The following is a 25,347-nucleotide window of genomic DNA, read 5'->3' as shown; positions in this document are numbered from 1 at the left end:
TTAAGAGTTTTCCTTGTTTTGTTTGGGGTTGTTTTTCTTTTAAGTCAGTTCGGTGAATTGCTTTTGAATTGTGACACTGCCCCTTTTCTACCACATGGTGGCAGCATTGTAGCGATGAATTTCTCGAAGCTGTTCCGCACGGCCCCTTGTGGCCGGTCTGTGTTAAACGTCCTGAGTGAGAACTGAAACCTCCACCTGTGTTTAATCCCACTTTGTTAAAATACTGCGATCTAAAGTCAATATACTTAAATCCTGCGCGAATTGGAAGCTGTTTCTGTCCTCTGCTCTCCCACTGGCTGCTTTAGCACCACCTGACACTTGATTGGCCCGTTCCTGGTCCTGCTCGTGCCCCCTCTGCAGGCAGATTTCTCCCGTCCTGGGTCAAAGTCTGCAGAGAAAAGCACAGTTTTGGATTTCTAGGCCGTCATATTTGATTGATTGATTGATACGTGACAGGTGATAGCCTCAACCCACAGCAGAATCAAAACTCCTCATCGTCCTCGTCACGGCATTAACGAGCCGTGCAGTCACTTACTGCAGGCCGTCGTCCAGCCCCGAGTGCAGCAGCGTTGCTCTCCTTGTTGTTGCTGCTGTACGTGCGTGTTGTGTTCGAACACCATGCTGTGCTTCAATGCCGACTCGCAACACAACATTAGACTCGCGTAGCTCACCCTCAAGGGCACCATCGGCGCCTCCAGCTCGTCCTCTTGGCTTCCACCTGGCAGGTTAACAGGTCACAGCCGTCCGCTGTAAGAACAAAGCCAGTCAGAGAGAGACCAGTGTGCCACAGACGTAAGTTGGGAATTGATTGTCGGCAGTCAGGCAGGCAGGCACAGCAGATTTTCCAGGATTTTCCTGGCCCGTCCTGGCCAACACACTGACCCCTGCGAGTTTCTACGGAAACGGCGCCGCTCGAAAACAAGCGCCCCTCCACTTTTTTTTTTCTTTTTTCTTTTGCTTTTCTTTTCTTGCTTTTTTGCTCCATGACGCACCTCCATCCACTGCCTTCAGCCCGCAGGCTCTGATAACAGCGTCGGCTCCGAGTGCGCTCGTGTTGCTTTTGCATTTACGCAGCAGTTCTGTCGGCGGCGGCGTCTCGCTGATTGATGTCGGGCAAGATGTGGAACACAGAGAGATTATTTAAGAGAGTAAATTGCATGTTAATATGTATGAGTGTGAATGTGTGTGCGTGTGTCCACGTCCCCCTCTGAACCCATGCCCCCCACCACCCCCCTCTTAATCTGGGCTCGTTCATCCACCCTCACTACTTCTTCCTCTCTTCGCCTTCATCCATTTGCATTCTGCACGCTTGTCCGTATGTGTGTATCTTTCTGACTCAGACGTTTGTTTGGCAGGCGGGACGCTGCTAACGCTGCAAAAAGACTTTTTCTTACGTGTTTCTTTTTTCTCCTTTTTTTTTTCGTTATTATTATTTTTGTGCTCCTCGGGCCTCGTCCCTCATGCATGTTGTTACCGCTCCCCTTAAACGGTCGAAGCGCTGAAATCGCTCCTGGCGCAACCTGATACGGCACATAAATCTTCCTTTTCTGGAAGTGCGACTCGTGATATTGACCAGGGCGATTGCTCAAGTCGTCACAGAACCCCCCCCCCCGCCCCCCACCCAAGTTCAAAGACGAAAGAAAGAAAGAAAAAAAAGACCCTCAGAAAGTGTGAACGCATTAAAGGAAAGAAAAAAAAAATAACACGGGGACGAATCCTGCTGCCATGACTTTATGACGCCTCCTTGGAGGGAAAATGTGACTTGAAAAGCTCCCGGCGGTGGGTCCACACAGCCTCTCGCACTGAGGGTGTGTGAGGGGGGAGGCGGGGAGGAGGAGAAGAGGATAGACGGACGGACACTTTTTCACTTTTTACAGCGGACGCTCTCTCCTTCCTGCACCGGAGTGCAAACAAAGTCCTGGTCAATGAGTTCACCGGGGCGGACGCCTCCTTGGGCCAGGCCAGGGGGATGGGAGGGGCGGTGGTTATTGGGGAGGTGGGGGTGGGAGGGGTCGGGCGGGGGGGAGGGTGTTGAAAGTCTTCAAGCCAAAGAGAAAAGAGACGGAGTGCCGGAGGGGGAGACAGAAACCTGGCACCGCCCAGACGGTGCAGAGCAGCAGCGGGCACCGGAGGGGGAGAACACGGGAAGGTCAGCCCCGCCCACATCCACCTCCCCCCGCTTCGTCCTCCTCATAGCACTGTATCAGCAAACGTCTGGTCGATACGGCCAGACCTCCGCCACCGCAGCTCCTTGGCTCTGATCGGGTGCCGACGGCTGTTTTTTTGCGAGACCGCCATCATCACTTTGTTGTCGCCTGAGACAGCCTGTTGAGTGTCGACATCGATAGCGACGCTTCGTCACGTCGCGCTCAACGAGGCGGAGTTCACAGGCCCGAGTCCTGGCCCTGCTGGACCGGGTTTGGATCCGTAGCCTCGCACCTGCGCAGCTGATCCACCCGGTGGCAACCAGCCACTCCAGGAATCGCAACTTTATTGTGTGGTTTTGTTTTTTTAATTTGTTTGGTTTTTTTTCGCCGCGTTCAGCCTCAAACTCTCCAAGGCCGAATGACCTTAAAAGCCCCCCCACCACCACCACCACCACCATCACCATCACCCCTCCCTCACCCATTCGGGCACTCATGCCAACAGATTGTGTCCTGCTGGCTTCTGGAAAATCCTGCTCGCACCCCGTGCGTGCTGCGTGAAATCGGATCTTTATTAAAACAAGATCCCCTTTCACCACAACCGCGGCTGGAAATCTGAAGAAGCAGCTGCTGATGCAGCTGGTTGTCGTTGTCGACGACGCGATGCCAAAGTTTTTTTTAGCCGATAACGCGCCGTATCGACCCAAGACTCCCGCACAAAGAGCACGTTTACTTTCTCAATGGATTTCATTTAAGTATCTTGGCCCAAATAGTCTTTTGTGACGCTGCAAGTACAGACCCGCCCTGTGAATGTCGTCGCCAATCAGGCATCAATTAAGCCACCAGCCGCTCTCCGTGTGATCCCACCTGAGACCAGGAGTGTGTCACGGAACAGAAGTTGAGAAACCTTTCACTTCCTGTGAGTCTGCAACTGTTTTTGGGGAAGTTGGAGTAGCAAGAGATGGTTTCGGAATGAGTTAGGTCAGAATTAATGAGAATGAAGATGATTGAAGAGCAAACATTGTGACGTTAAATGAAGAATGGAGGGAATAAAGGTAAAGAAAAGTCTCCCTTTAAAAAAAAACGCCACTGTTGCAGAACAACGAGGACGGGACGGTTTCACTGAGGACGCAGCAAACTCAACCAAGACGTGTCTTGCTGCCCCAAGAATCCAAGAAAACCTGGTCAGCGTCGGCCCGGCCCCCTTTGCAAACCCCTGGCCTCATGTTGGCCACCGGTGATGAGGTGTGGATTGAGCCTGTGTGTCATCCCAGGTCATTAGTAGCCGTCAGTGTTTCTGTTTTGACCCACTTTGTCCCACCAAGCCGTGCGACACTGTTGCGTGTCTTCTGCCAGTCCTGGGATCTGAGGCTGAGGAGGAGGAAGAGGAGGAGGAGGAGGAAGGTGATGCTGCAGGGCGCGGGCGATGTCCTGTTTTGTGATTGGGCCACGGCACTGATCTCTCGTGCTCGGTGAGGAGATCAGCGGTGCTGATGATGCCGGCTGACATCGAGCCGCTCTGTAAGCCGCCCTGCACTGGTTCTTCCTCATGGTGACACACTGGGAACTCTGGCTTTGAGAGGGATGAGGCTGCACCAGTGGGGTCAGAAATACTAAAAAAGAAAAAAGAAAAGAAAAGAAAAGAAAGAAAAGAAAATGTTTATTTGTCAAAGTTAGGTGCACATAAAACCAGGCAGTCAGTGAAAATCTGCAAATTCAGCAAGTTTAGGTGCTCTTTGAGTTTTGCGCGCGCGCGCACACACACACCTATTTGTTCTATTTATTTTACTTATTAGTCGATTTTTCTTTTTCCGCTGTTTCTAAATTGCACACGTCGACTCAAGTGTGCACTTCCGGGTGCGTGAGGCTGTGGCAGGTGCCAGGGGACGCGCGGCGGTCCCAGCAGCCTGTAAACTTCTCCTCCATCAGCCTCTGGCGCATTAAACACAGCACTGTGCACGCACGGTGCGTGTTGCTGCTGCTGCTGCTGCTGCTGCAGCTGGTGAGGCAGCAGCTCGCGCGCTCCTCCTCCCCCCTCCTGTCTTGATGTGAACTACTAACCAAGTCTTAGAGAGAGATCAAAATTCATTCCCGTTCGGAGAAAGAAAAAAAAAAAGAGAAGGGTGTAATGACGTTATTTGAATATGTGCCCAAAATCCTTAATGAATAACTTAGGACGAGTAGGAGGCAAATGCTGCCCCAGCTGTTTCCTGTTGAAAATGTCTGTGTAATGTAGATAAATGTGAGGGATTTTCTCTCTAAATCCGTCTCCTGTTCGCTAAATCTCACTTCTCCAAAACGAGCCTGCGCAATGGAACAAAGTGGGAATATTGAGATGTGACATTGGCCGCATCTCGTCCTCTTTCTTTCTTTCGCCCGCGGTTTTTAATGACTTCAAACAAGTTGCTTTTTCGCCGGATTTTGTCTTGCGGAGACCCGCGGGGATGTCTGGCGCTCTCTCCTTCCACCGGCATTTATGTGATGCCTTCAAGGTAAACTTACCTGATTTCCTCTCCGGCTCGCTCGCTCGCTCGCTCGCTCCTCGCAGATGATCGCCTCCACTTGCTCCCCGCCTGCACACAGCATCCCTGCCCGGCTTCAGAGGACACGATGCGGGGGCATTTTTCCTAGCTCCTTTTCTTTTTTTCTTTTTTTAGTTTTTTTTTTTTCTTTAGCAGTTTTTTCCCCCTCCATTTCTGCTTTGGGATACATGAGATGCTGATTTATCCATTCCTTTATCGCCATTTTGTGCACTTTTCGCCTGCATGTCTTGCTTATGTGATTTGTTTTAACTTGTGCTTCTTCTTTTTTTTTTTTTTTTTGCCCTGTCACGCTTCACGTCGGCTATTTCATAGACTTTTCCTTGAATTGTGCGCGAGTTTTAGCGCGCGGATGGATGAGTCCGTCGCCCCCCTACGCTCTGCTCCTCTGCAGGCAACAGCAGAAAGTCCGAAAGCAACTTTCAGACTTAGAATTATTGCTGAGTGTGCATTGGGAAGAGCTAAAAATCAACCCCCGGTGCTGCGAGGTTGCAGAGGAGAGGGTGAAATGCATACCGTCGCGTGTTCGTGTTTATTATATTATTATTATTATTATTATTATTATTATTATTATTATTATTATTATTATGTACATTTGACCCGCGCAGCTTCTCCGGCTGTGTTTGGCCGGCCATCCGTTTTCCATCTCACAGTTGGGATGGGAAAGATCCCTGGCGCTGCCCGCATCTCTTATTCTGCTTCTTTAAAACGTCTTCTTCTTCTTCTTCTTCTTCTTCTTCTTCTTCTTCTTCTTCTTCTCCCTTTCTCATTTTTTTAAACTGCGCTCTCGGTGCAACTGCGTGCGTAATAGCGCGCCGGCAAATGCTCACTGGCACCGAGAGGCTAGAGGGAGGGGCGGGGGTGAGAGAGAGAGAAAAGCTCCGTGGCTTCGTCAGTCGGTCGCTGTTAATGATTAAACCGGAGATGAGTCGAGCCGTCGTGGTTGTTTGGTGACTTTGACGTACGCGACTTTCTCCTCTTGGATGCGCTCCTCGGTTCGCTTTGGGTTTTGTTTGTTTTTGGGCACAGGCGCTCCGGAGTTTCAGCCTCAACCTGCTTTATGCTTTTGGTGATGACCTTAAATGAATCTGTTCTCCCACATTTACCTAAAGCAAGTGTAAAACCCGATATTCCCGATGCCGCGCACTTTTAATTTCTAATCCATTCCCAATTTGAGCTGCGTAAACCGGGCGGCCGCCGTGATGCAGAAATGTGCTGTTGCTGCCGCTCAGCACACTTTTGACATCGCAGCAGCCGGTGCTTACGTGCCAACCCCTGTGTGTGTGTGTGTGTGTGTGTGTGTGTGTGTGTGTGTGTGTGTGTGTGCGCGCGCGCGCCCCAATGATGATGGTGATGATGATGCTGACGCTCTGCCTCTCCCTGTGCTGCTGCAGAGCGCGATGTGCTGCATCTCCTGTGGCCACACCCTCTCACTACTGCTGTGCATCCTCACCCTGACTCCGACGGCAACAGGGGCGGGGCCAGAGACGCTGTGCGGGGCGGAGCTGGTCGACACGCTGCAGTTTGTGTGTGGAGACCGAGGCTTTTATTTCAGTAAGTGCACCTCTTTATTTATTCATCAAGGTTGGCTGTATCCCGGTATCCCAGAGCTCTCCACCTTCCAGGCTGACGCTCATAAATAAAAGAGCAGCCAGTTTGACATCTCGTCTTGACTCGCGTTAATGCCCCCTCACCACCACCTTCTTTTCCCATCCTTTCATTCATTCCCTCTGCTGTCACGTCCCAAGTTCTGTGCCTGCACCTCCAGGGAGTAAAGTTTTACCTCTGCAGAATCACATGAGGGGAGGTTCCCCTCCAAGTGGAAGCTAGCTGGAAACATCTCCAAAATCAGGAGGCGGGGGGCTAGGCATTTTTTTTTTTCCAACAGAGGCGGGGTGGGTAGAGGGGTGGGGGGGTGGCGTGACCCAAAGAAAACCTTCCAGGGAGAATCAAGGACTTAAATCTCCCCCATTTTTTTTCCATTTGGGGGACAAACAAAGTCCAGAGCGACGCAGGATATATGGTGCTGGTGAAGGTGAGGGGAGAGTTCCCAGAGTTCCCCGGCACACGGCGCTGCTGTCAGACTGTACATTAGCGAGTATAGCTGGCGCGCTGCTGACAGAGCCGCGGTTTGGAACCTCATTACTCAACGTGTCTCTGGCCGCCGGCCACCAGTTAAGCCAATTTCCACGAACCGCACGTGAACGACGGAGCCCCCGTATCGGCTCCACTCTTCGGCCTTTTCCCTGTTTTTTTTTTTTTTTTTCTTAAACAAACTGATTGTCGCTGTAATAACAAAAACTTTATTATGGCTCCACCTCGCACAAGAGACTTTCTACATGTGCAATAACGCGCCAGCTGTTTGTGTAAATGATAGGACACACAAAGTACGTAATACTTGACTAAGCTAGCCAACGGTCTCGTGGCTAATTGGCTTCCGATTGATGCTCACTATTGTAATAGAATGAGAATGTCAAACTACAAGAGGACGTGAATGAAAATGTCTCTTTTTTTCCGAAGTTGATTTAAAAAAAAAAAAAAAAAAAAAAAGCATTCGTGTGACTGAGAAAATCTTTCTCCAATTCAAAACGGGAGCGTCTGGCCCTTTGTAGTGACTTGTTGAGTTGATCTTTCAGCGCCGCCCCTTGTACAACATTGTTTTGCTCAATTTCTTTTGTAGCTCCTAGCTTAAGCTACATTATCCCAGCGATGTTAACGACCAAAGAGAGGGACGCGGGCCAGAGGCCCAAAGATCAACAGGGGAAGTTGAGGATTCAGGATCAACGATTCGCAGTTGCAGAGCTTCACAGTTCTGTCAGTGCGCTCCGCTGAGGATGTGACTTCCTGGGAGTGGCGGACGGATGGTCAGACGGACGGCGGCCCCACCTGTTCTGGCACCCACTGATTCAGATATTGAACAGCAGCTCGAAACGAAAAGCGACAGCAAGCATGGGTTCCAAAACCACGCTCCCCCCCCCCCTCCCCCCACTTTTTGCACAGTCACCCAATGTTAACATTGTGTCTGGCAGTGGAGTCCCTTCATGCACCTTACTGTGGCTGCTGCTCTTGCTGCTTCTCCAGGGTGCTCTGCTCCACGTGGTGCTCTGCACCGGGGACCTTCTTCTTCTTCTTCTTCTTCTTCTTCTAGTCCCTCTGTTTTGCCAGAGAGAGAGTTTTGCTGGAGAGACACTAGCCTGCAGCCAGACAAGCTGCCAGCGTCATCCGTCCAGATGCTGCTGGCAGCGCCGGCACGCCGTCAAGTGCTCATGACAGCGCCGCTCAATCGCCAGTTTTCTGCCATTTAACACTTTTTTTTTTTTTTAGTTCTTGGATCACCACCGTGACGGCACTTTACTCGTACAAATGATCCTGTTTTCCTAATTTGAGGGAAAAGATTTGAACTGCATGACCAGGAACAGATTACTAGGAAATCACGCCGTGTGATGCCGGGTGGGGGCGGGTAAACTTTTAACAAGGTCTTGGCAGCCTCTGCTCAGAAGGTGATTGCAATTTTCTTTTCTTTTTCTTTTTCTTTTTTTTTTAAATCAAGCTCATGGGTGAATTCCATGCGGGTGATTCATGGTTCGGCCTGCCTTTCGAGAGAGACAGAGAGAGATAGAAAGAGAGCGAGAGAGAGACTCCCCAGAAGTGTCTGCAGCTGCGGCCTGAAGCTGATGAAATGTTAAAGATTTTGACAACGTTCTGAGAGTGTCCAGAGATTGGAAGTGTTGGCTACCGGTTGCTGCACAGCAGCTCTGCTGCAGAGGGAAGTCAACGAGAGTCTCCCACGTTGTTCCCCGAGTTGGAACAGGTTACAGTTTTTTGCGATGCAAAGACTCTGGCTTTGCACTCACATGCAAACTACCTAACTTACAGTATACCGTGCAGGTATGCATTGGATCCATCGATTGTAAAGCCACGTTTCAGGTTTGAGGAGAATAATATGAAGTTTGAGTCTTTGGGTTCGGAAAATGTGCTGCTCCCTGACATCTTCCGCTTCCCCCCTAAATGCCAAACTTCTTCTCTTGCTCTTGCTCGTCACCACATGTGCGTTAAGTCGACCTATCGGGGCTCCGCTCCCCCTCTCGCCATGTTGACCTTGGCAGCCCCATGATTGATAGTGTGCCCAGAAAAAAAAAAAAAAGAATCTCTGTGCTTGCTGCGGTTTGGTTCCTCAAGTTTTTCTTTTCTTTTTTTTTCTTCTTTTTTTTGCCAATCCACCTTACGCATGTCACCAATAAAGAAAGTACACTTGCAATTCAAGACGACAAATTTCCAACCCCAACAGAAATCCCGAGTACTTGCTGGTGGAAATTCTGCCCGCGAAACAAACTGCTTCTATAAAACAGGGAGAGAGAAAAAAAAAGAAAAGAAAAAGAATCCACAAACGTAGTCACTTTTTCCAATTATTAGCCTGACCTAGAAATCCTCACTTGTCACACCATGAGGTGGTTCCGCTGCCATGTTCATTCCATGAATCAGCTCTATTGTGGGACTCCTTTTTTTTGGCGTTGGGAGCTAAACTGTGAGCGGTGAGCAGCTCCCTAAACCGAATTGAATATTTTATCAGTTCATCCTAAAATATTCACAGTTATTCTACTGCAAGTGTGGGATCCCTCCGCTGGATCCTGCCCAGTGATAGATGTTCAGCTCTACCAAGACTCCACAATCCATTATTTACACAATTTCAAATCCTTTTTCTTTTGCAGAAATGCATTTCTGCAAGGGGTGGTTTTATGGCTAGGTTGATCATGTGGTGTGTTAATGGTGAAACCGAGGAGGAAATTGCAGGGTTTTTTGTGCAGCATTCAACCAGACTTGCTGGAGAAAAGAGGTAGACTGTGCCAGTAGCAGCACGCCACACACACACACAGCCAGGCCTGGTCCAACAGCAGCAGCAGCAGCAGCAGCAGCAGCAGAAGCAGCAGCAGCAGCAGCAGCAGCAGCAGGGGATTATGTGGATTACAGGATGATCAGGACACCGCTGGCCCTCCCTCCCTCCTCCCTCCCTCTTTGTACAACAGAACTGAACACATAGCCGAGGCCAAGAAAGACCCCTCCACCCCCCCACCCCAGTGTCCTCAGCATCCCTGAAGAAGTGTCATTTTTTTCCCCCCGCTCGGACCTGAACTTCAGGTCACCAACCCTCTTTTAAACCGAGCAGCCAATGAGGAAAAGGAGGCCTCTCAAGAAAAAAGGAATTGTACTCGTCCTCTTGCAGAGGAGGTTGAGACGCCGATGTTCTGTGGTTGGTTTAGTTGAGTTTAGTCAAGCGGCAATGCAAAGGGTGATTATGTATCACCGAAAGACAAGACAAGCGAGAGCAAGGGATCGTCTGCATTGTTCTGAATGTTTTGCGTATTCTTGCCGTCCTCATCCTTCGGCATGGCAACAGTACTTTGAAAGAATCCTAAACACCGTCAACAGCCAAAGAGTTCTTACTTCACTGATACCCCAGTTACTGCGAGGGAGCTTAACCTACTTTGGGAATCGGTAACATCCTGTCACGTTTCATAACCATTTTTGTGAGTCTTGGACTCCATCAAGTTGGCCTCGAGCTGAGCGTGATGTAAGTACCAACTGTCTGAGGTACCATCAAGGCAACTGCAGTACTGCAGTGTGATATCAGAGCAGATTCAAATGTTTCAACAGCTGATCAACTCCATTCCAGTCCTGCACATTTAAGACTTTAGCGTCATTGCCAACAGACATAAAACAACAATGTGCAGGATGTCAAGTGCAACATTGTTGCACTTAACTAATCTTGACTAACTTGCTAGTATTTACAGACTCGCTACTTTTGCAACCCCCTTAAAAATAAAATAAAAATATTTTGTATCACACTTTTTTGTTTTTGGAAGCACTCACTCAACCTACATTGTTTGTGATCAGCTTTGGTAAATATACCCAACATCTTGGGTTGAAGATCAGGTCCCATAGAAACTACTACCAAAACAATTATCCCCCCCAGAATTTTAATGTTAAAAAAAAAAAACACAACTAAAAAGTTAAAGCCACAATTATGGCTCCAGTGAAATGGATACATTTTAACGACACGGTGCCGAACACGTCACTCTGGCTGTAAACTCTCCGTGGTGCCAGCGATCAAGACACGGTTTCCAGTACTTCAGCAGCCCTGATGGTCCCGGTGCAGCCATTAACTGCCTGACACTCTGCAGGAAGTTCAGCGCACGGGCTCCAAGAATCCGCTGCCTTTTATTGAGCATGACCGAGCTGTAAAACTCAGATGCTCTCTGCGCCACTCTGGGAGCGTACGGAGCCAGCCGGGGGCCGATCCTCCAAGGAATGAGGACGATGTCTTCCCAGAGGAGGGACCGTGGGCCTCGGGTACCAAAACTCACCCTCAGTCTCTCAGGGGATGGAGTGGCTGGATCATGTGGTCCTTTACTGGCACAGTTGTTGAGTTCATCTCTGAATGGGACGGGGGCCTGCTTGAACCCATGGAAGACAAAGTACAGCAGCAGCCAAGGACCAAAACATACCGCACCGTTTGTTCTGACCAAGATCAAACTTGGTCCCTTTCAGCCCTCAAAGCAAACTCATACTGATGACTCAGCATTTTTTGTGCATATGTGAACACTCCAACCCAACTTGGACCCCTCTGGAGTAAACCCAACTCTTTTCTTTGTTGTGCTTTACTTTAATTGTGCATTGTGAACACAAAGTGCTCCAGGTACAATTCGCCTTTGGCCCATTGTATTTTAGCCCTGTTTGCTTGCTGTGGATAGATGACGTGCTACCTCACAAAGCAGAAAAGAAAATTACCCATAATCCACAGCACAAAGGTTTGAGTTCTTGGAAAAACTATGGTAGCGTGAACAGAAACAGAAATGAGACCCCAATGGGAGCTGAAGGGGACCAGAAAGAGAACTGAGACCTCTTTCAGATGAGCTGACAGTGTGAATGCATAAAGAGCTGAGTCCCCTTTCCTTTAGTCCACCTTTAGGGAGGTGTAATATATATAAAACACAAGAGAATTGTCTCGCAGCCCTCCACCCCTCCACCCCTACCCCCAAAAAACACCAACTAGCTTGACATGGCGGCAGACCATTATCGGCCATTAGCGCACTGCAGAAGACTCGGCCGACAAACAGGACGGACAGACAACGTACGGACAGACAGATGGACCGAGGTGCTGACACATGCTTTCTAATCTGACCTCGATCAGTGTGCGTGATTTTCCCCCCTATCCCTGAAATCAGATCTGCAGAAGGTCAACAGTCAGGACGCGCTGGCATGAAACGTTGTTTAGCCTGGTTTGTTTAACAACAGTGGGAGAAAACGACCCTTTATTTACGAGGGATTAGGGCAGATATCCATGGAGCGAAAAGCTTTTAGACCTGATTATTGCATGTGTGCACCCCCACCGACCACCCCCACCACCAGGACCCCCCCTCCCCTCCAACACGCCAGAGCTGATTATCCCACATGTTTGCGAGCAGTGCCAGTTGCTTTTTTTCTCTCCCCCATCCAGCTGTTTGCAAGCTATTTTCAGAGTAAAAGCGGATGTTAACTTGCAAGAGACTTTATTGGAAGAGATTGAAAAAAGAGAGAGAGAGAGAGAGAGACATGGCCCTCAGGTTTTTGGCTCTCAGCAGCCCTTATATAACTGCCGTGCAGGCCTTCATGTCATGTTGGGTGCTGATGCCAGGTGCGAGGACGACATGCCAGCCACTGGTGCAGTCAGACGACTGAGAATCATGTTTTAAACCCAAACAAATTTCCGAATGCTAAATTTGCATGCATTTTTTCTGTAATACGTTCTTTTTTCTTTTTTTTGTTGCGGTTTGAGTCCCCGGGCTTCCTCTCTCCTCCGCTCTTTGAATAATGCAGGTGCGCCGCATATTTTTAGCATCGCTGCACCTGACGAGCAACACGAAAACCTCTCCACCACCAGCCCTCCCCACCCCCACCCCCACCCCCACCACCATGTCTCCCTCTTCATTCACACCTTGACCACCTTCCCCAGTCGGGGGGTGGGGGTGGTGGGTGGGGGGTGCTGTGGAAGTGAGTGAGATGTGTTTGAGCCTGTGTTTCTGAATGAAAGCCGCTCTCACTCCAAAACAACATTATCAGGACAAAGGGAGCCGAAGTTAATGCACTTTGTCAGCGCTGGCGGGCCTCCCGGCCAAGAGCTATTAACTGTGAGAGGGAAAGGCATTTCCTCCTTGTAAATGCCATATTAAATTATTATTATTTTATTTGGTAACTGGGAAAAGCCCATCAGGGCTAAGCAGCAGGAGGCCTGCGGGTGGGTGGGGGGTGGAGTGGCGAGTGCCACCAAACGAGGGCTAGTTTTTAGGGGGAGGAGGAGGTTGAGGGGTGGAGGTGGAGGGAGTGCGTCACCGCGGCTCCATGTGCCACACCTTTACATAACATCTCCTCCTCCGTGATGTTTCAATTAGCAGATCGGCGTTGCAACGCCTCGGACTAACTCAGACTTTTCCTGTTTGCTCTTGGTCCACTTTAAGGGGACCAAGAGCAGGAGGAGTTTGGTTCTCTTAAAGCGGAAGTGTACGCTGAGAGGACCGTATCCACTTAGCTATGACCCTGCTTGTATTTGATTGGCCTCACTTAAGCCAATCAGAGGCAACGTGGTTGCAGCTTCCTTATTCAGCTAATTACGTCTCAAGGCCTTGAACGTCTTTGAGGGTGTAAAGCTCAGCCGACGGCCGCATGTCAAATTTAGCCAATTGTATCATTTTTTTCCCCTCTGTGAACCTTGCCTCCTTCTCGCACCGTCAACACAGGTAAACCAGGCTATGGTTCGAGCGCGCGGCGGTCGCGCGGCATCGTGGACGAGTGCTGCTTCCAGAGCTGCGAGCTAAGGCGCCTGGAGATGTACTGCGCGCCCGCCAAAACCAGTAAACCGGCACGCTCGGTGCGCGCCCAGCGGCACACCGACGTGCCACGAGTGACCAAGGCGGGCGGCAACGCCGGCGGAGGGCACCGGGCTGACCGGGGCACCGAGCGCAGGACGTCGCAGCAGCAGCAGCAGCAGCAAGACAAGACAAAGAACAAGAAGGTGAGCACTGAATCCTGAGATGTCATTTTTATTGGCCTATTGTCAGGCGCAAAGACAACCTGAAGTGACATTGTTTTTCTCCCACAGAGAACTTCACCCGGCCACAGTCATTCCTCCTTCAAGGTACGCTAGCCATCGGACACCTGAATTTTCCTTGTGTTCTGTCTGAAACTTGCTGCAGAACATCCCTCGTTTTCAACCGTTACGTCACTTATCTCACCCCCGGACATCTTCAATCTTTTGGAACGCTCTAAATCCTGACTCTTTCATCCTTGACTTGCCAACAAGCCTGAGGAGGGGAAGGGGGACGTGCCTTTTTCTTTAAGTTTTTTTTTTCTCCTTTCAACTCTGAAAAAAGAGAGAGAGAGAGAAAAAAAAAAAGAAACCATTAGCGGGAGATGGAACTAAGTGGTTTTCGTGGTCAACCCAGTGGCACTCCCTCTCCCCAGGCAGGAGCTCCACTCCTGCCACTGCGCATTACGTGCTGAGATCCCTGGCAGCGCAGCACACAGGCCGACTGACACATGCAAAGTCGCTGGGATTAAGCGGGCGCTGCTGCGTGCGCACTTGCTTCGTCATCGGCCATCTGCCGGCTGAATTAGTCCAATTATGAACCGCCACGCATGGCGGCGGTGGGCGCTGGAAACTGGAAAGAGTTGTTGTCTTTGTAAAGTAAAAAGGCCTAAAGGCCGCCTGCTCGTGTTTGTCCTGTCAATCAATCAATCAATCAATTAACTTTTATTTGTAAAGCGCTAAATCACATACAAAGGTGTCTCAAAGCTCTTTGCACAATCAGAGAGAGAACCAGCTGATCCCTCCAGAGCGGGAAAACTGCCAGTTGGAAGAAACAGAGAGTAGACCCCCGGACTTTGGGGGGGGCGGAGCCATCTGCTCTGAGTGGTTGGGATGAAGAGGAAACACAAAAAAATGAAGAGAAAGACAGAGAGAAAGAGAGAGAGAGAGAGAGAAATACTCCGAGTGGCTGAAGTCCAAATATTCACATTTTCTGTCTTGTGTTGCAGGAGGTGCATCAGAAGAACTCCAGCCGAGGCAACGCCGGTGGCAGGAACTACAGGATGTAGGCGGCGCCGAGCGACCAGACCGACGGCCAGCGATTTGAGACGTGAGAAGAAGAGATTGGCCTTACCCGGTACCCCTGTGGAATGGTTCACTGTAAAACAAGAGGCGTTCAGCGGCCCTCCCGGAAGCTGGGTGGCGCTGCCGGTTTGGGATGAGGGATCTTGCGATTGATTTACTTTTATACACTGCACCATTCCATATCGGGAGGGATCCTTCGCTAGCGCAACGTAGCGAGACTAGTTTAGCTGCTGAGACACGAACAAGAGCTTCATTGTACCTCCGTGTGTGAGCCGCGGCGCCCCCTGGCTCCGGGAATATATGGTGACTGGGGGCGGGAGGGGAGCAGACCTGGGCTTAAGCTAATCAGAGAGTTCCAGGTTGTATTCACAAATGAGTGGTCCCTTGAACTTTCTATTTTTTGTCAAGAGGAGGTTGATAGATTAGGCGGGATTGGCTGTCTAAGCTGTGACATCAGAGTCTGGTTCCATCCACCTTCAGAAATAGTTTTCACGCACCGCACGTCCACCAGGTGGACGTATCCAACGAGCTTCGACGCACAAAGATCACTCGGGTTCATTCTTTGGCTTTGGTCGCTGTTTGTTTGTTTATTTTGCCGTAATCCCGAAAATTCAAAATCCCAATTTCTCGCCGTCTCACCAAAGTCCCACGAAGCTGTGAGAGTTCCCCACCCGTGAACTATCAGGAAGCGTTGAGAAGCTGAGGTTTTAAATCTGCAACCCTAAACTTCCACTTTACCAGCAGATCAAGTGTCAGATGAGCAAATTAAACTGCGAGAGGGAGAGAAAAGAGAAAACTTCTTCAGCAGCTTTAGCCCCCAAAATTTTGTACAAATAGATAAAACAGGCCTCCAATTTGGATGGACTTCAGTCTGTCACAATTAGGACACTCGCTCCGCTCATTCAAAGTGCACTTGGCTCCAACCGACCGGAATAAAAATCAAACATAAAATGTTTGCCGTCGACCTCGCTTTCACATGTCACCAACCGCCGAAATCAAAGGCCTCAAGGTCGGCGAGGTTCAGGTTCAACTGCAGCGAGTCGAAAAACAAAAAAAGTTATTCTACTCTCTGTGACCGTCCAATTTGAAAGTACGCGCCCACCCACCACCCATCGGTCTGGGGTTCAGCTGTAGTTGGGAACACCAAACTTCCATCCATCTCCGAGACGGTCACCCTGATTTGCAAGACAGCCCCCTGAAAAAAAATAGAAAAAAAAATGTCCCTCTCCGGGCATGAAGTAGGGCATACACACAAACGCACACATGATACAGTACACAAACCCACATGCCAAGCGCACACACACTCACCCAGTGTAAATGAGAGTTGTGTAACAGCGAGCAAGGATCAAGCACATCATCAACAACAGTTCTGGGAAGTTACGGCTGTTTGCTGCTGACTGGACTCACCCTCTCTTTCATTTTTATTTTGACCTGTTTCTTGTTTCCCTTTTCGAATCTCAAAACCCCTGCCCAAGACATATCACCTCTGGCTCCGCGTCCTCCTCCCTCCTCCTCTTCCTTCCTTCCTCCTCCTCCTCCTCCTCCTCGCCCTCCTCTGCCCACCCGCCTGCCTGCACGGCCTGCACTGCCTGCCTGCGTATAACCGAGCAGTATTCCCACTTATGTTAACCTACGCATCGCTATCGTTCATCGTACGTCGTGACGGTTTCATATAAGCCGAAGAACCGTGTTTCAGAATCCTATCCACTGTATAATGGTGCTATTTTGTATTTGTTACTTGCAAAAGAGACGGCCGAGGCAGATCGACCCCCGCAGACAGCTGGCAGGGCTTCACAATCGGAGGGCTTCCCTTTTGCACAGCCTAGTGGCCACATGGGTGTAACAGTGTTTCCGTTCGTTTTTCAGCCGTTTCTGCAACATAGTTAAAGTCTGCGAGTACATGTATCTGTGTGAAATCTGCGAATGCATGGAGTCAGAAAAAAAACAACAAGGAAAAAATCAGAAAATATCGTGTTGCGGTCTCGATAAAGGCAAAGATGCTATTTTTTCTACTGTTTTTTTATTATTATTTTCCTTAACATAGATCCCTTATGCCAAATGACTTGACAGAAGTACTGTGATGTCCGATTTCTTCCACTTGTAAAAACAAAAATGATAGTAATAATAATAGTAATAATCATGCTTGTGGTTCTTTTCTCTTTCCTGAAATGTGTGTGTACATGCACTTGACTGGAAAACCAACCTATCTGTGATTAAAAACACTTCCTGCCCGCCAGACTGTGCAACCTTTACTGAACAGCAACCCCTGTGGCTGCAGGCGGTAGCTGCAAAGGAATCAGATCGTTTTTATTGGCTCTATCCAGACACTTTAAAGACGCAATCCCATTCAGGTGACTGGTGCGTATCTCTGCACACTTTTAGCCAAAATCTTTTTTGTTTCGTCTCCAAATCGAAGCGTTTTTCAATGTTTGCACTCAATTGTTTGCGATAAAGGTCCAATTTTTGGGAAATGTTGATGGTTGATTTTAGCTTGTATAAGCTAATGCTGAGTGGTGACTCATTGCATTTTTTATTTTTAAAGGTTGCGGTTTGCCAAATGTTGCACAGTTTAAACTAAATGAAAACTTTAATTTATTTCAATACTTTTTTCCATGCATTCTCTGGATTAAAGCCCGTTTTAAATGATTAATTTGATTGATTTTTTTTTTTTTTTTTTCAAACGATCATTGTAATTATCCATGTCTCAAAGGTGGAACGTGAGCCTAGCAGTCTGTTCCTTCCAGAAACACATCAGTCAACCCCGGCGGCTGAAAAACTTTATTATTTGTTTTGTTGAAAAGCTCAAAGAGGAAGAGTGGCGTTGAGTCCAGATGCTCAGATTAACAGTGCAAAACCAAAGACTTTTTAATGAGAACAACGCCTCAGTCGACATTATTATATCATGAACCCAAACCCACATCGTTAATTATCCATCAACGTCATCCTGGTTTGAACTGCACCACAGCGACAGTAGAACCCTCCGCACGCTGTCTCTGGTTCCCCCCCAGCCTCTCCCCAAGTACAACCTTCAGGCGGACGTCGTCGCCCGCAGCAGCAGCGTCGGCTTCACTTCACTGGGAACATTCACAAATAAACAAACACGTCTCACCCGGGAAAAAGTCAACGTGGGAGTCAGTGAGATGTTCTTCCGAAGCTCACGGTCCAAGAAACTGATTATAGCGCTGTTATTTATGGTGCTTGATTGCCTTCTGTAGAAAACAAAGACAAATGTACTGACAAATTTTTCACTATTCCTGCTGAATAAACCACTTGTCAACATCACAACGAGGGCTGGAGTTTCTCTTTTTTAGATATGTATATATTTATTTATTTACATATATATAAATGCATTAAATGCATAAAGTATTTGGTCGTCCTGCAAAGGTTGAAAATGCAAATGGTCACAAATCTTTACAATGAAGCTAAGATGTTTGCGAGTCGTGCATACTGAAAGTGTCCAGCGTAGCATTGAGCAGAGATGGCCGTGGTGCGCCCCCCAAAGGCCGGGAGCTGCCTGCCCGGTGGCGTGTTTGTGTGACTGACGTGTCTAGCTGGAGCTCAGCATCAGCAGCAGAGGTCGGCGAGGTCCTCCAGGCCGGTCGGGCTGTTATTTCATCCTCACTTGTTGCTCTAATTCAGAATCAATCATCTCACCCTGATGCTCTGCTTGCAGGCATTTTTTCTGGGAGAGGAGAGTTGCGGTGCAGGGAGGTCTGGGCACCATCCACAACCACGAGGAACAACCCAGTTATCAAACTAAACACACTAGCGGCACAAAATAAACATATACCCACTTGTAGTTATGAGGAACAAACAAAATCCTGCAAAAACACCGCCGTCCTTCGCCTTCGGACGGGAGGAAGGAAGCGGGACGATCCTGGAAGGAACCCGATCCTGCGCCCGTTGATCTGCGTGTGTTTGGGCGGTCGGGTTCATCCGAGGACGCCAACTCTGTGGGGCCCCCGGGGGCCCTTGAAACACAATCCGCCCACCAGTCCTCGTACTCTTCGCGCTAAACACACAATTGTCTTTTTCAGCGACCTTGCGGTGCGTTTTACTATTCTCGCTCGGATTTTTGCAAGTTGCAAATTGGGACTGCTTGTTTTATTGGAGAAGTACTTTCACCGCTTCAGGGAGGGGGGCGGGGGGAGAAGAAAAAGCGAAAGTTCTTCCAGGATTTGACTTTGCCGTGCTGGGTTTTTGTCAAAGTCGACTACCCCCGAGAAATACCTCGAGAGGCAGGCTAGTCCTGGCTAACCGGTGGGCGTCCAAAAACGTGCGCCCTTCGGCTAGCGCGTTAGCGGAATAAAAAAAAAATAAATAAAAAAATCGGAAAAGAGATTCTCTTCCTTTTTCTTTTCGCAGTGGAAATTCACTGAGGCTTGATTGCAGCAGGCGGGAGTTGTTGGCTCAGCTGCGCACTTTAAGAACCCATGATGTCAGAGTCTTATTTTCCTTGGAGACGTTCTCATCAGCTGCATTGTTCCAGGAAACCATGGTCTGTTCTCTGGGCAACCTAAACCCCTTGAATTGAAAAAAAAAAAAAAAAAGTGAAAAAAGTGGTGTGGTGGTCTTCCCCACCTCCCTCCCACCAAGGGGCTTTTTTGCGCCCGACCGACTGGCCTCTGGCACCGACTCGCAACACACACACATACAAAAAGGACTTTGAGCTGCTGGGCCGAGGAGCATGGGTGCATCACATTTCCCTGGAAGCGCCTCTCGCCCGCCGCCGCCGCCGCCACCGCACTGTTTGTTTTCCTTTCTTTCTTCTGTGCTCTCTAATCGCGTCAGTGATGAAAGGCGGCGCGTTAATACGGGACCAGGAAACAAGACGTCGCCCCCGTCGTGAAGCAACGCTCGCTTTTTTTGCTGATGTCATGGGGGCCCTTGAGACTTTCTGACTTGAGGTCGTCTTACGCACAGCAAGTTGGCGGTGGGCGCTTTTCTTCTTTTTGATCCCGCCGCCACTGGCTTTTGGGCCGACTGGCAGCTGATGCCGATGAAAACGAGCTCACTGCAGCTTCTCTCGACATTTAACAGCCCCCACAACACCAGGCCAAATCCAGTGCGGACGGAACAACCCCCCCAGCACACACACACACCCTCCCTCCCCCCATTCCCCAACCTGGCTTCCCTTTTGCAAACACGAGCAATTGTAAACAACAACAACACAAAGAAGAAGAAGAAGAAGTTGAGTGGATTTCTCACTGACTCCGGCCAAGGACACCGTAAACTGTGTTGTGCAGAACTTGATGATTTAGAACACGGTGTTCGATACCATCTGGTCCTCATAAAAGTTGATTTGGCTTTTATCGCTAACGCTCTTTGTTATGGTAATGATTTCTTAGAAATCCCACCGTGACAAGATAAAGACTTCCACCGCCGAGGGTTTTTGCTTGGCCCCGCCGGCAGGTGTCAGGCAGAGGGGAGCCGCAAGGCCTCGGATCAGGTGTACTGATTTGCAGCGTGTCGGCTGGTTTGCGCGGGTCGGTTTTTCGTTGGTGCGGCCTGTTTCTTGTGGGGTGGGTTGGGGTTGGGGTTGGCGGAGGGGGCGGGGGGCTATGTGTAGAAGGGAGTGGAAGGATTATCAAGAGGGGAGAAAAGGCAGAGAGAAAGGTTAGGACAACAGAGTGGCCGAGCTCACAAGTTCACTTGTGCTTCTGCTGGAACGGCGGCGGCCCCTGCGGAGGAGCCGAGGCCGTCGGCAGAAAGTCCTCCCGCCCTCCAACAATAACACCGACAAAATAAAGGCTGCCGCTCCAAGCAAAATCACTTCGGCCCAGTTCAATAGCTATCATTCACCATTCCGGGGCCCCTCGGTCCGCTGCAACGCAACGGCTCCTGTGATGTTAATAAGGCAGGCCCACGAGGAGCTGTGTCAACACCGAGGCGCTTTGGTTTTTTCGGACGGCCTCCGCCTTTTAGCATCACACGGTGATTCCCACCACGGTGTGTGTCCTTGTCCATCTAGACTCCCCACGCTTAATCACACACAGTATTGAGTTCTCCTCCGAGTGATTACTTGCTTATTCAGAGTTATGTGGGAAGGTTGATGCCGTCCTCGTACGCACGGACTACGTAGATGCCTCGTTCACAAGTCAAAGCCTGCCTGTTTTCTCTAGTGCTAGGTAAAACATGCTAGAGGTGATATAGTGAAAGGTCACACTCGGAGCTTTGAAATGCTAAATGCTGACATACCAGCAGCCAGACAAATGAACATGTCGATGTTAACTAAGTGCACTTTTGTGTTGTTTTTAGCAGGCTATTAGCTGTGCTAATGACGGCATGTTAGTCTTGGAAATGTGATAGGAAGCCACAACAAATTTGGCTGTGATTTATTCCTGTCATTTAGAGTTGCCAACCATCCCTTAAAATACAAAATTGTCCCGTATTTGACAATGAAATGGTGAGTCCTGTTTTGAATTGTTACGGGATGGGATTTGTCCTGTATTTCTGACTTGTCTTGGTTGCAGATTTATTTTCGATGCAAACTCAGGTTCGTTTCGATAGAGTTTGCTTAATCTACATTGCGTAATCTACATTGCACAACCCATTCACAACATTCACATTCACATTGGGCGACTGTGGCTCAGGGGTCCTTCAAAGGCACTATATAATTCCAATCCATTATTATTATTATTATTATTAACAACTGTGTACTGGCTGCGTAGCTTGTGTAGCGTAGGCTATGAATCAGGATCAGGATCGTTTGTTCTATTCAAATTGATGTGAAAGCCATAAATCATGCACTTTATTGATTGTTGGGTAAAAATAAGTTTAATTAAAAGGTTTCAATACAATTAAAACATTCAGCTTATTTCTAATGTCTATTGGGAACAAAGCAGTTCAAACTATGTGAGCCATATACTTTTTTTTAAACCTTATTTTAAGTTATGATTTACCACTGCCCTGTGATGGCCCCAAGCACTGCGGGAGACGTCCTTTATTTTTCTGAATGAAAGTTGGCAACCACAGTGGCGCAGTGGTTAGCACTGCTGCCTCGCAGCAAGAAGGTCGTGGGTTCGATTCTGGGCCTGGGGCCTTTCTGGGTGGAGTTTGCGTGGGTTCTCTCCGGGTTCTCCGGCTTCCTCCCACAGCCCAAAAACATGCATGTGAGGTCAATCGAACGCTCTAAAATGGTGTGTGCATGTGAGTGTGAATGGTTGTTTGTTTCTATGTGGCCCTGCGATGAACTGGTGACTTGTCCAGGGTGTCACCCTGCCTTTGTCCTGTGACAGCTGGGATAGGCTCCAGCAGACCCCCGTGACCCTGAGCTGGGGAAGAAGCGGGTATGGAAGATGAATGAATGAAAATTGGCAACGTTACATCTACATTTTTTTTTTTATACAATATCTCCAAATTTCAAATACTCCTACTTAATTAGGCTGCGACTTCTTGATCAGAAATCGTGACTGCCTGCAGAAGAGTTGAATATAAACCATGCTAATATGTTAACAGCGCTGCTGGCCGGAGGTTTTTTTTTCTAGTCAGACGACGTCAAGCTAGTTTGTTTGCTTAACTCCTTTAGTCCTTCATGCTTAGACGCTCTCAAAGGGGCTTTGCCATTGAGCAGACTTTTAATCTTTTCCTACAATCGCTGTCGTCAGTAGCTCCTGTATGGACGCGTGGAGGTTCGCAACCTCTGCAGATGGATTTTCACTCAGCTGTCAGCACTATTCAGAAAAACACCACGACTTGGTCCTCTCACCCGCTGGCCTTATATCCGCTGTTTTGGATTTTAAAGAGGGAAGGGCTGCACTTAATTGGAGACCTTTGACCCCGTGCGAGCCCTCTCCACACTAATCTGTGTCGCGGTGGGATGCGGGCAGCGCGACCAGTTTCATCTCTTTATCTAATTTGGAGGCGTCGTGTCAGAAGAGACAAAATAGAGCCATTCATCTCCTGATGGAATCGACCTCCTGAAAAGATGACACACACCTGTGGGGATAAAGGACCCTCCTAATACAGTTTAATAATTAGTATTTTAAACAAAGTGTCCCCCTCCCTATATATAGCCGATGGCCAGTGGTCCTCTTGCACCAGTCAGGAGAGAAATTGACCACTCGAGTCCCAAAGGCACCATGATCTCCGCCTGTTCCTTCATCTCCACCCTGGTTCTGCTCTCCGAGCTGAGCGGCCACCTGCTCACCGTGGCCATGCCCACCACGAAGGACGCCAACGACGATGGAGCGATGGAGGAAGACGGTCTGGGGTTGATCCTGGGAAACGAGGCAGCGGTCGAGGCCGCTGCGGCCCCGCTGTCATACAGACGAAGCAACAGCCTCAAGAATGAGGACCAAAGGGCGAAAATCATCATCGTGTCGGTAAGTCACGTCCGAAGGTCGCGGCCCAGAGCGCTAGCAAATTAGCTCTTAGCTCGGAATCAGCTGGCAAAATGACACACCGCTGCACGTCGAGGCCGTCGAAGTTTTTTTTGCAAGATAAGCGCGAAGGCTAGACTTGTGCTCCGCAGCTTGGGGGCAGCATTGGAAAATTACATTAAGAAGTGAAAGTATGTCTTTCCAGATGCAATGTCCTAATCCACAGAGTGCACCGTGAACAGTTTTCATTTGGTCTACGCATTAGATGGACAGAGGTTCCAGTGAAAACAGCTCATAGTGAGGCCCCTGGATTACACATAATGGGGAGATTGTTTCTGGAAACGCTCCGTTTTCCTTTTTTTTTTTTTTTGCTACCTAATTTTTTGAATCCAGTACTTTAATACTTTGAGCTAAGTAATAAATCGGGGGGGCTCGAGTTTTGATGTGTGCAAGGGGTGAAGAATCCTCAGGAGCAAGAAATAAAAAAAAAACAAAATCACAAACTGCTGGACGGCGCCGCTGGATTATTATTTACTCAGGCACACAGATGGAGGCAGAGGGCGGCGAGGCTCTCGCTGACAGGGGCAGACTTGCATGAGGAGAATCTCCCCTTCACGTCACCACGTCCGCGGGAAAAACAATGGGGGCGTCCGGGGCCAGAGCGCGCAGATAATTAATCGCAGTTTTTGGAAAGACCTCACCAGATGAGTGATAAATAATCTGATTGGATGCTGTTGCTCCCTGGCACAGGCGTCAAGCTATCGGGGTCAAGGGAAGAAAAAAAACAAAATAAGAAAAACCAAAAAACCAAAACCAAAACCACTCACTGAGCCGTCGCGTGCAACCATGCAGCAGGACACGCTGTTCACTTGCTTTACGGCACATCCAGAGCATTTCAATGCCGCTCCGGTCAACCAATATGAGCAACTTTGTTTTTATTCCAGCTGTAAATAATTCCGAAGAAAGATGCGAAATTCAAAAGAATCCTGACTCTCAGCCTGCTCGTCATTTATGCGTCTTTGCGTTGTGGAACTTTGTGCATTTTGCTATTCGCAGCTACGTCGGGGGGAAAAAAATAATACACACACTCGAGCAAAAACGTCGTTAGCCGAAAAAGGTCAAACAATCGTAAACCTATAAAGATTTATTGAACTCACAGCGGGAAGAACGGTGAACGCTTTGCCGGGTTCTTTTTTTTTTTATTATGCGACAGGCGGGTCTCGGACGTGCAGTGAAGACGGCGGTGGTTATCTCTGCGGTAATGGGGAACAGGCGGCGAGGTTGGAGAGAACAAACCCAGATGGGTGAACCGGTGCAGTGGAAGGAAACAGGCCACTGGTCCGCAGTAAAAAAAAAAAAAAAAAAAAAAATAATGATAATAAAAAAAATAAAAAAAAACTGGGAAGCACACTTCTTCCATCTGGGGTTCCTGCGGCTTGGACCAGCTGGTGGCCGACAGTTCCAGCACCTGTGCAGCAGCAGCTCTCCACCGGCTCGGCATCACGCCTTTGGGACGCGTCTAATCCCCGATGATGATGATGATGATGAGGATGATGACGACGCTGCTGTCGTTTCAGGATACGCGGCTCAGAGGTTTTCACGGCCTGAACTCGGCTCTTCTCCGGGGCGCCAGTCTGCTCGCCGACCAGAACCTGAGCCAGTTGACTCCGGCTGAGCGGAGTCTGAAACTGGAGCGCAGGAACATCGACCTGGACAGTGAGAAAATTCCCGGCGATTGGACGGAGACACGTTACGCTGCAACACATTAACACTGTCTTTTTGTGTGTGTGTCTTTTCAGTGCTGCGATGCATGGTGGGAAGAGTGTACCGACCCTGCTGGGAGGTCGTGGCCTGACGGCGCCGCGCTCTGCCGGCGGCCAATCAGAATGCCTGTCCATCTCCTGAACATAAGAAGACGAGGAAAGAGCGACCAGCGTCGCATTGTGCTTTGTTGTTTGCAGGTTACGCAGCGTCTCGTCTATTTTTGTAATTTGGTGTGCGAGGAAAAGATGTCCTTCGATGTGTTGTAAAAAAAAAAAAAGTATGTATGTTTCAAGTCAAGATGCATTTTCTTGAAAATTAAAAAAAAAAAAAAAAATGGAAGCACTGAAGAACTTTAAAAGTTTATTAAATATAAAGAACTGTCTGTACTCTTGATAATACAGAAAAATAAAAAGGGACAAAATATGAAAACAGCC

The 25,347-nt window shown here is 48.9% G+C and overlaps 2 protein-coding genes across 2 annotated transcripts; both read left to right on the top strand.

Moving 5' to 3' along the window:
* Positions 1-4,271: 4,271 nt before the first annotated feature.
* igf1 (insulin-like growth factor 1) lies at positions 4,272-18,113 on the top strand. Its single transcript, XM_076029973.1, has 5 exons — positions 4,272-4,636; positions 6,079-6,238; positions 13,456-13,730; positions 13,818-13,853; positions 14,753-18,113. Exons 1-5 carry the CDS (start codon positions 4,589-4,591, stop codon positions 14,810-14,812), a joined length of 579 nt encoding a protein of 192 aa, XP_075886088.1. The 5' UTR covers positions 4,272-4,588; the 3' UTR covers positions 14,813-18,113.
* A 3,988-nt stretch (positions 18,114-22,101) lies between these two features.
* Positions 22,102-25,345, top strand: pmch (pro-melanin-concentrating hormone). Its single transcript, XM_076029947.1, has 3 exons — positions 22,102-23,152; positions 24,727-24,865; positions 24,949-25,345. The coding sequence occupies exons 1-3, from the start codon at positions 22,847-22,849 to the stop codon at positions 25,002-25,004; spliced, it is 501 nt and encodes a 166-aa protein (XP_075886062.1). The 5' UTR covers positions 22,102-22,846; the 3' UTR covers positions 25,005-25,345.
* Positions 25,346-25,347: the final 2 nt, after the last annotated feature.

The sequence above is a fragment of the Nelusetta ayraudi genome, unplaced genomic scaffold (assembly GCF_046127955.1).
Source record: "Nelusetta ayraudi isolate G7.1 ecotype Tasmania unplaced genomic scaffold, CSIRO-AGI_Nayr_v1 ptg000027l, whole genome shotgun sequence".
In the NCBI taxonomy this organism is placed as follows: Eukaryota; Metazoa; Chordata; class Actinopteri; order Tetraodontiformes; family Monacanthidae; genus Nelusetta; species Nelusetta ayraudi.
The sequence above is the reverse complement of the archived record's forward strand: the minus strand, read 5'-3'. Positions and strand labels throughout refer to the sequence as shown.